Below are 10,596 nucleotides of genomic sequence, written 5' to 3'. Positions count from 1 at the left end.
TGTGTGTGTGTGTGTGTGTGATATGTGTTGACGAAGTGTGTATCAATTGTTCAATTCCAATGTTCTTGGGCAAAATATACAAAGTATTAACTTTCTTAACGTTCTCAAACCATATACCATTCTAGGCTAAAGAAATTCATCAATGGAAGCTAGAAGAAGCCTGTCAATTAGAGCAAGCACGGCTTAAAGAAGAGGCTGCTCTTGCAATTGTGGAGATGGAGAAGGCAAAATGCAAATCTGCCATTGAAGCAGCGGAGAAGGCACAAAAAATAGCTGAGATGGAAACTCAGAGAAGAAAGTTTGCAGAGTTGAACGTCCAACGAGAGGCAGCAGAGAGGAAACGAGCACTTACTGTTCTAACAAGTAATGATGTCCACTGCAGAAAATATACAATAGAAGAGATAGAGGTAGCGACCAATAACTTCTCAAGTTCAAATAAAATTGGTGAAGGTGGTTATGGTCCTGTTTTCAAAGGTACTCTCGATCATACTCCAGTAGCCATAAAAGCTCTTCGATCTGATGCTAAACAAGGGAGGAAACAATTCCAGCAAGAGGTGTGTTTTTTTGGTACCAAGTTTTATTTTTTCCATGATCTCATTGTATTACAAACTATGCATTACACTAGTAAACTTACAAAACTGATGACAGATCTGATGTTCTTACATGCAAAATTGCATATTGATAAATACTTTTCTGGTGACATAAACTGTTGGGAATAAAGTCTTGATGAATACGTTAATTTTATGGAGGTGTTGATTTGTACAACATTTAACTCTGTTCAAGCCTTTCAACTAAATGTCTTTGCAAAAGTTGGAACAAACTAATTATTGTACATTAGAATGTCTAGTTAGTTATGAAAAATGTCCTTCCATGCATACTAAAGGACCTAAGTGTGTAGAATCATTTACTCACTGGAATCATATTGAAAGTTAAGCTGCAAATTGGATTTGTTTTCAGAGTAGGTTCTGATGTCAAACTTTATTTTGCACCTTTCGTCAATAAATCATTGTGCTTGGAAAGTTTATAATAAGAAGGGTCCTATATGTTCAGGTTGGGGTCCTAAGTTGCATGAGACATCCGAACATTGTCCTCCTTATTGGTGCATGTCCTGAATATGGATGCTTAGTGTATGAATTCATGAGCAATGGAAGCTTACAAGATCGATTGTTCAGGAAAGGCAACACCCCTCCCATTCCTTGGGGTACTCGTTTCAAAATTGCAGCTGATATTGCAACTGCACTTCTGTTTCTTCACCAGTCAAAGCCAGAACCTCTTGTGCACCGTGATCTTAAGCCAGCCAACATCCTCATAGACCACCATTATGTATGCAAAATTAGTGACGTTGGTTTAGCAAGATTAGTTCCCCCGTCTGTAGCTGATAATGTCACACAATATCGTATGACCTCTGCTGCAGGAACATTTTGTTATATTGATCCAGAATATCAACAGACGGGTAAATTGGGGACAAAATCAGATATATACTCGTTTGGGGTAATGTTACTCCAAATTATCACTGCAAGGCCCCCTATGGGGCTCACCCACCTTGTCGAGAGAGCCATTGAAAAGGGAACATTTGCTGAGTTGCTTGATCCAACAGTGCTAGACTGGCCTATTGAAGAGGCCCTTAGCTTTGCGAAACTAGCTCTAAAATGTGCTGAGCTCAGGAAGAGAGACCGACCAGATCTTTGTTCAGAAGTAATGCCAGAACTTAACCGGCTAAAAGAACTTGGAATGAACAATGGATTAAGCACTGACAGCAGCCATAACCATCAAAATTCTCCTCCAAGATCAAATCCTAATGAAAAAGTATCCAAGGTGATATTTTTAATGAAAACACATGAATAGATGAAGTTAATTTTTATATAACAATTAGTTTTCTTTGAACTGTTTAATAATATGGGCATGTCAACTTGCATTAAAACATATTTCATTTGTCTTTGTTCTCAGGATCATTTTCTTTCGAATAATCTTAAGAAATTACCGACCAGTATGTACAACAGTTTTTAAAGTCATAATATTAATCGAAATAAATTTAAGCACCATCAAATTTAGGGGATTTTCAGGATGTTTATCGAATGCTCTCATTAAAATAGAGTCATGGACCTCCATGTAGTCAATAATTTATTCAGTAATAGTTAAACAAAAATAAGGAGAAGCTTTACTATTCGAAGTTTCTGGAGAAACGAAAATTTCATGCCTACGACTATCTGGAGGATAAAAAATGAAGTTCCTTTTCCCTGCATAAATTCCAATTCTAATTGGAAGACATGGCTGCTTGCATTATTGAAGCTAGTTAACATTATTTTGCATAGTCATTTGTTTAATTTCTGATAGACTTGTCTCCATTTTAAATTGTTAGGATGATGCATGGTTGAAGAATGATGTAGATATGGGAAATACCCTCTCCAAAACAAGGCAGCATCCACTGGACGACACAGTTGGATATTCAGAAACTTTGGAGCTGCTTTCTTGCGAATGTGAAGATACTAAATTAACTTGACTAAAATCAATAGGAACAGATAAAAGGACATGCTTACCGAAAAAAATACAGAAAGCAGTTGTATCTTCTTGAAATAATAAGCCGTAAAAGTCACTTCAACAGAATCTTTAATTGATTTTGTTTCATAACAGTACTTTTAAAATAATAAGGGGTTGCTTTTAGTGCGTGAACCAATAAATGGTCGTTTTACTTCTTTTCAGTTTGTTATTTGTTCGTCTCTGATCATTGAAGTGTCTGATCAGAATAATGCTGTAGTTTTTTATTTAAGCAGTTCATATTGCTCAATGATATAGCATATTCTAAAGAAATCCCTCAGAATCTGCAAAAGAAGATGAGATTCTTTACTTGGGATTAAGGACCAAAAAAGATAACCAAAAGTTCTTCCCCCATAACAGGAATATGCAAAGCAGAAAGCACAAAGTGTGAATCAACTTGGCTGGAATTGATGCCCACAAAGGTGGATTGTGCCTAGAAAAAGGCGCAATAAAGGTGGAAATGTCACTGTGTATTGGATCTGCTAAGGATTTTCTATCTCCATGAAGGAAATAATGACTGCTTTTATAATACGCTTTAGGCCGATATATAGTGTGACAAGTTTATGTCACAGGGTCACAGCATATGCATTTTTAACGAAGTCCATTCATGCACTGAGGGAATCAGATGAAACGTAGTGGAGTTCTTGCATTAATGATTAGAAAATGGTTTGTGTATCTCTTGATAATGTTTTCTATAGCAAAATGTGATCACCAAACCATTGTACCCGCGGCAGGCTTGCTATGCATCAGTGAATGCGAGAAATGTCCTGTCGTATGCTCACCACCAGCACAACCAGGGAATTCAAAGCCGCCACTGCCAGCACACCACCACTCACCGCCAGTTTCACCTCCTCCACCACCATCTTATATTTCATGGGGTGGACAGCAGAACTATTCAAACCCTTACAACTACTACTATGCTTCACAAGCTTCTTTCTTCTCTTTTTTGCCATCTTTTGTTGCTGCTGTTCTTTCGAGTTTTGTAATAGTTTTGTAGGGATTAACTGTATGTGCTGAAGAATAATTGAAAAAAAAAAAAAAAATGGTATTCCCTGCATTACATGACCATCAAATTGGCCGTTATAATTTATAACTTGCATTTTGCATCTCAGAAATAAGAGCCAATTTCTGACCAGGACTATCTTGTATGGTTTCTAAATAACTATCATGTTTCTGAGCTGAAAAATTGAACATTCAATGTTCAGTATGTCGACTGGATACTACTTGATTGTTTTAGAAAAGAAAATAAGCTAGAATCATGTTCAATACTAAATGAGACGTGCACTTAATGTATTACCGGATTCTTCTCACACAAATCAAGTTAAACGCATATAAACAAAAACATACATCATGTAATTCTGTCTAAAACAAAAATTTAAACTTTTGTTTTTTATTTCAAAATTTAAACATTTTGATAAGCAAGTATCAAAAGAGACCAATATTAATAAAGCTATAATTTTCTTGATCATTTTGGAATCAAGCTCACCAGAATCGAGGATATGATTGATTAATATATATATATATATATATATATATATATATATATAGAAAAAAAAAAAAACAAAAATGAAGATGATCTTCATGAACTCACCTTTGATGCATATTTTTGGATTGTAGATACCAAGATATAATGCTTTGGCCCCCCCATTGAAAAGCAACTTTTTTCCGGCTTATTTGGGCTGTAAGCATGCGCATACAGACTCGCATACAGCCCAAAGACGTCAGATAAGATGTGGCTTCTCCGGGGGCCAAACATGCTCACTTCACTATTAAGGGGGACGAAATGTGTGTCTACTTATTTTGAAGCATTGAAAATATAAGATACTGTCATAGGTAACAAGATACATAGTAATTTTGCGTGCCTTGCTCGAAATTTTCTCAATGATGCATATAGAAAGTTTGGTTCTATTTGTCCTATATTCTTATCGTTTCCTGTTAAATATGGATTTCCTGGTTGCAGCAGTAAGGAGAGGACGATTATTTTCCTGTTAAATATGGATTGCAGCAGTAATTAAGTTGTTAAATATAGATATATTCAAATTATAAAGTGATAAAAATAATTAAATAGGGTCGAACGATAAGATTGTATTATGTTTAGTAAATTATATCATGACTTTATTAATAAAGATAATAAAGATTTTTGGACAGGATCAAGTAACATTTAATATACGGTTATACAAAATTAAATTTTATTGATAGTCAAGCTTATGTCTATATCATGAACGAATTACGAACTATGAACATAAATTATCAATTCGAGTTATTTGGGGTAACAAAGGGTGAGATTATAAGCCTCTGTTTGGTTAAACTATAAAAGTAGATTTTGATCTAAATTAAAGTCAACATTTAATTCAAATAATACATTTTATGGAATTAACAACTTTTTAACTACACATTTCATCAATTTTTATCAAAATCTACTAAAAATATAATTTTTATCTACACCAAATAGGTGGTAATTATTTAATCAATACCTCGTTACTTTGAGAATTACAATAAATTAATTAACGACATATTTTCATAACATGTAATTATCTATCACCAAATTATAGTAAAATCGTTAGCACAATTATTTTTCTAACAAGCAATTTAATTTGAGGTCAATAGTGATGTGATCAAAAGAGATTGCATAAGTGGGGGAAAAAAAAGAACTTACAATATGATATATGAATAAAAGTGACTTATTGATCAAAAGAGTCACTTATAATTATTTTAGCGATTAATGTGAGAAGATAATTAATGACGTGTTAAGAGGAATTAATACTAAACAGGCTGTGAAAATTCAAAATTTCAGTTAATTTAAGGGAGCAGTTTTGACCATAAGTGGATAAGTCTAAACTAATTAATTAACCTTGAATGATTAAGAGTTGATTGGTACAAGAATTAATTAATTGGAGTCTAAGTCAATTGTGTCCGATCAAGTCACTTCAAAATAAGAATTGAGGTTAAATTATAGAAGTTATAACTTAACAATAACAGCAGAATTAAATATCTAGAATTTGTATAAAAAGATTTGACACATCGCAATTATTAAAATTATTGCAATGAAGCTGGACATCCATATTGTCAAGATATATCCCATATCTTTTGAAGAATGCAAATGTTGTAAGAAAAGAAAAATTATTGGGAAAAAAAAAATGAACGTTTCATTTTCTATTTTAATTTTCTTTTATTGTATAATCTCTATATAAAATAACGTGATTCCTACAAATTATGGACGAGTGAATGAATTTTATTCAATTATTAGAGTCCACACACTAGAAAATTATAGAGAAAGGGTATAATATTCTTGGAGTTAATGTTATAGGAAAACATCAAAGAAGACTTCAAAATACGAGGCTGTGTTCATTGTAAGAGGTCTAAAGCACGTATCAAGGATGTACTTAACACTTATGTGTTCAATTGAAATTAAATACATATTTTCGAGTTGTGATATAGGACATCGTGGTCAAATCTCAATATATTGTCAAGCGAAAACAAGAAAAAATAGTGAGAGACCCGGCGATTGCATAATGCTTCAATATCACAGTAAATAAAGGACACACTTGAAAAGTACAGTTGTTTTCCTATTAACTTACATTCTTTTTACTTGATATAAAATCCTTCTAAACTCACAGCTGCACTAACATTAAACGTACTAGGCACTTAATAATTTGAACCTTCATATTTAATAGGCTTACGTTTTCGAGACAGATGTTCAAAAAGCTTTCTTAGCATTCTTCTCTAATATAACAGGATAAAGGATCAAAGACTGGAAACAACAAATAATTAACACAAGAAATGTTTACCTTGAAGACCATGTAAGGTTCATTTATTTCTATATCAAAGTCATGTGAAGGATCAAGATGTTTAATGAGTACATCAATCGGCTTAGTACGCCCTTCACGTAACCTGATCTCTGACCTAATTTTGCTTTGATCAAAATGGAACTGTAAATAAAAAGTGTTAGCAAGTCCGCAGAAAATAAATTTTAGTAAAATGAATAGAGCATATTTTCCCAAGTAGATCAAAAGACAAAACATAAGTAACAGAACACTAAAGCCAGCAAACATTCTACCTCCTCTTCTTTCTTCTCCCAGTCTTGGAACTCTGCCCGAGCACGCTCTCTTGCCAACAATGCCTGCAATTTGAAGGTCATTTGGATTTTATGGTGTATTATATGAGTAACAGGGTTAAACGATAAAATAGGCAACAGCAATACCAAACGTCCAACGGAAAATAACAAGAAAAACACATTTTCACAAAAGGAGCAATCAAATCCTACCATCTCTTCCTCGTGTCGTGCTTTCTCAAGAGCTCTTTCCTCCCTTCTCTTTTTAACTTTTTCAATCTCGGCCTACGTTAAAAAAAACAAAGTAAAAATAAATAAATAAATAAACACACACACACATGCATATACGTACATATATGTATATACATACATACATACATATATGTATATATGTATTAAAGATTGCATGGAATAAATCAAAATTCTAAGAGGAGGCAGTGAGGAATGCAATTACCAAGAGTATTAAATCACTTTATACAAAGATCCTTATCCTTTCATGTTTTACTTAATAATGGTAGATGTTTTAGACCATTAAGACCTGAAAAAACCATCTATAGTTGGAGAAAAAAGAACCATAAGTTGATATAAGGACTCAGAAGGAGCACAATGTGTTAAACTCTACACAAAACCCAAGACTAAAACCCACATGACCGCGTGTGCAACGCCTCATCACATTAACAACGAAAAGAGGGAAGAAAATATCCCCAAAAGTAATAATTATATAATTACATATAATTACTTTTCGATGACAGGGATACAATAAATGGTTCAGCATGTGAATAGAAATTAATAGAAAAGGTTATTGTGACGTTCTGTACTATGCTTGTGCTGAAATGTCTGCTTGCTTTATTGTAATGTTATGTACTACGCTTGTGCTGAATTCTTGACAGCTCATTGACATCTTCCACAGGCTTAGCCAATTAACATTAACTCCTCCAGCTTTCTCAAAAGTGTGCTTGCTTTATTAGAAAATTCCCTTTGTTTCAGTTAGCTTGTCTGTTCAATTCTTTCTCAGTTCACAAAGAAGGCAACATTTTTCGACAACTCCAAATTTTAAAGCAATTTTCTCTTAGCTGCAATAATTTCTTCTCAATTTTTAACTTTCCATGTTCCCATTAGAATCTTGTTTGAGGCAGATGTTATTTCTCCATTTTGCATGTATATGAACTATATCATTATAGCCACACACATTCTCCTGTCATGAAAAATTTAGAAAGGCTGCAACAAAGATAGCAATGGAGAGCATGAAAAAGAGGAAGATGATTCACACAATTTAAACAGCATGTTTCGTATTACTATAAGGTCGTGATATGACAAGAAAACGTAGTACAAAACTAGCCTGGAACAAGTACCATTCTTTCCCTCTGTCTCTTCTTCTCAGCTTTTATAGAAAACTCGTCAAGAGGCAAACCTTGAGATACATCACGCTCTATCTTCTTCCGCCAGACAAATCTGTCATTCATATATTTCAAATTCGTGAAAAAAACTCAAGGATAAGAACAAAGCATCTTTTACTTAAGCATCAAACTTTCAGATTTAGAGAGGAGCACAGAGGTAGACAAGGAAAGGGAATATCATTTGCAAAACATTTCTATTTCATTATTCAATATGTAATGGAGACTGGAGAGGGTACAAAGGTCCCTTGGACCTGGATAACACATTTACATCAATGAGACGGCATGGCCAAACTCGCCAGCCATCCAGAAGGCAACAAACCAAAGGATGGGCACTGATCTGCCAAAGAGTATGCATACAACCTGCCAAAGCAAGTAAGCAATAGGTCAACCCCTCAGAACATCCTGAATGACTCCTGTCTGAGGAACAGTAAGCACAGACAAAGTCCAGATGACCATATTCCCTCTCAGAAAAATGCACAGGACCCCTACTGACCACCAGCATAAAATCTAATATAGGTCCATAAAATGAATTTTCTAAGAATATTGCCGCATAAGCCGTGAGAATGTAGCAGCTGTCACAGCTGAGCTCTACACTACTATTAAACAGTTGTGCACTACCCAACAATCACTAGGCACAACCAGCAAAAATCAATCTACATTAGGAAACATGCTTTACGAACAAGAGGAAAGATTCACCATTCTCCTCCATGGCAGTATTCCTCCTTTAATTATAATGGTACCCTTGCAGAGTAACAATGCGTAGAGCCTGTCAATTCATTCTTGAACACCTTACTGCATTGATCAAGGGTTACAAGGCCAGGCACCATACCATCGCTAAGGATTATGCCAGGTGATCATTCATTTGTTCATTCCACCTTGGCAGTAGATCCCGAGTCCTGACCTTCCACAGGGTGACAGAAAAGACTACAGCTTCTTTAGGTAGCCCAACGGGCCCGTCTGAGAAAAGTATGATTTCAGAATTTCCCAACAATTAAATAACTGCAAGAGCTAATAAACAAAACTGCAACCTGGTGAAATTGAAATTTTACTCACGTGTCTTCGGATAAGGTTTCTAAATTGTTGCATAGAGTTCAAGCATAAGAAATCCGTGCATGTGCGCATAAGGAGAAATTGCTACTAGAGTGACAGGATAAACTCACTTCTCATTAAGGTTAGAATCGCCAAAGGGATTTGAATCGTTGGAATATCCAGACACTGTTTGCGACTTCAACTTCTTGGCGACTTTCATAGCCTAATAACATGGCCAAATTATAATGCAGAAAAGACTAGATCAATAGAATCAAAAGGCACTGACGGAAATTGGGGAAGTATAAAGGAGAATCACAGTACCTTTTTCTGAGCCTTCTTAGCTAGGTATTCGGAAATTTCTTCCTCTGTAATCTTCCTCTTGCTCTTCTTCCTCAATCGGCCATTGGTGTCACTGTCAGAATCTTCGGAGTCTAATCGTCGGCTACTGCTGCGATTTCGACTACGGCTCCTGCGGCGGCCGCTATCCGATTCCGAAGTTGGGTCAGATGCAGAACCCGAATCAGAATCTTCGGAGAGGTGGCCACGTCTGCGTCTGCGTCTCCGGCTGGAAGTTGACGATGTCATCTTTGCACTGCGGCGAAACGCCTAAGGCCTACTGCTATTACAAGTATTCGAGCATAAACAGCGCGAGCCTTCACCGCGAATAGATAATAGGGTCTGGCGCTATTGGTTTATTTCCGGGTAGAGGTGGAACCGGACGGACTGGGCCGTCGAACCGGACCAATTGGGCCGTATTTTACCTTTTTTCAAACCTAAGCATATTGGCTTAACTTAGCCCCTATTTGACGATCATTATTTGGAAATATATAATTTTGTATAGCGATTTTCAATAGAATGCATAATTAAAAAGTAAAAAAATTTTTGAAATTACTTACATAATATTTTATAAGATAAATGTGTGATTGAAAATGAGTATATAAAAAAAAATGATTGTCAAATAGGGACTTAATAAGTAGATAAAACGAAGTGTGTGAAGATTTCATTAGTCCTGAATGTGTTATAATAATAATAAATAATTATGGATCTTACCAAATGTGTGATAAAAGTTTAGACTCGATCAGTCTATTCAAAACATGCTATTACTATTTTATAGAACAAAAACCATTAAAGTCTACACTGGATTTTAAAGCATCCATCTCGATCCAATGGGACCTTTTTTAACTGTAGAAAGTCAATATACAATTGGAAGGAGGATACTAAAATAAGTCAAAATTAGAAGAAGAATTCAAAAAAAAAAAGTTATAAACTTAAAATTTGTACTTCCTTTACATAAATAAAAGTTAATAATTAAACTAAAGAGCATAAAAATGACGAAATTGCAAACTCTCACTAGGATTAGTCTTTTAGGGATGTGATAATAAAGAGGTAATTGAATAGGAAGTCACTTTTTTATTTCCATTTTAAAATATGTCAAAAAATGAAAGATTTCTATCCGTGGCCAACTTTAAAAAATTTATTCTTTCAGAAGTTCAATTATTTAATTCATTTTCATAAAATAATATTTTTTTTCTCTTTTTCTATTTATATATCCTTTCATAAATTAACACTCTGAGTCTTCTTACG

At 34.6% G+C, this 10,596-nt stretch overlaps 3 protein-coding genes across 5 annotated transcripts in view; 2 read left to right on the top strand and 1 right to left on the bottom strand.

The window, feature by feature from the left end:
- LOC111399717 (U-box domain-containing protein 34-like) overlaps positions 1-2,695 on the top strand; it is a 7,711-nt gene extending 5,016 nt beyond the window's left edge. Inside the window, exons 2-4 of the mRNA XM_023027211.1 lie at positions 126-554; positions 1,051-1,815; positions 2,360-2,695. Coding sequence (XP_022882979.1) covers positions 126-554; positions 1,051-1,815; positions 2,360-2,500 — 1,335 coding nt within the window. The 3' untranslated portion in view covers positions 2,501-2,695. The remainder of the gene's footprint in view (positions 1-125; positions 555-1,050; positions 1,816-2,359) is intronic.
- The window catches only part of LOC111398528 (cactin), a 22,351-nt gene extending 12,600 nt beyond the window's left edge, over positions 1-9,751 (bottom strand). Inside the window, exons 1-7 of one of the 3 annotated variants that reach the window (XM_023025489.1) lie at positions 9,144-9,235; positions 8,680-8,940; positions 8,235-8,343; positions 7,939-8,038; positions 6,800-6,871; positions 6,593-6,655; positions 6,324-6,464 (exon numbers count right to left, since the gene is read on the bottom strand). In XM_023025489.1, coding sequence (XP_022881257.1) covers positions 6,324-6,464; positions 6,593-6,655; positions 6,800-6,871; positions 7,939-8,038; positions 8,235-8,343; positions 8,680-8,692 — 498 coding nt within the window. In that variant the 5' untranslated portion in view covers positions 8,693-8,940; positions 9,144-9,235. The other 2 variants (XM_023025473.1, XM_023025483.1) reach the window with 2 other exon arrangements.
- On the top strand, positions 3,036-3,592 carry LOC111398542. The gene has a single exon (XM_023025501.1). It carries the CDS (start codon positions 3,161-3,163, stop codon positions 3,530-3,532), a length of 372 nt encoding a protein of 123 aa, XP_022881269.1. The 5' UTR covers positions 3,036-3,160; the 3' UTR covers positions 3,533-3,592.
- Positions 9,752-10,596: the final 845 nt, after the last annotated feature.

Source organism: Olea europaea, chromosome 1 (genome assembly GCF_002742605.1).
Source record: "Olea europaea var. sylvestris chromosome 1, O_europaea_v1, whole genome shotgun sequence".
Classification (NCBI taxonomy): domain Eukaryota; kingdom Viridiplantae; phylum Streptophyta; class Magnoliopsida; order Lamiales; family Oleaceae; genus Olea; species Olea europaea.
This window is presented reverse-complemented; position numbering and strand designations above follow the sequence as displayed.

Coding starts and splice junctions, on each gene's coding strand:
- LOC111398542 (XM_023025501.1), top strand. CDS start 3,161: ATGAAACGTAGTGGAGTTCTTGCATTAATGATTAGAAAATGGTTTGTG.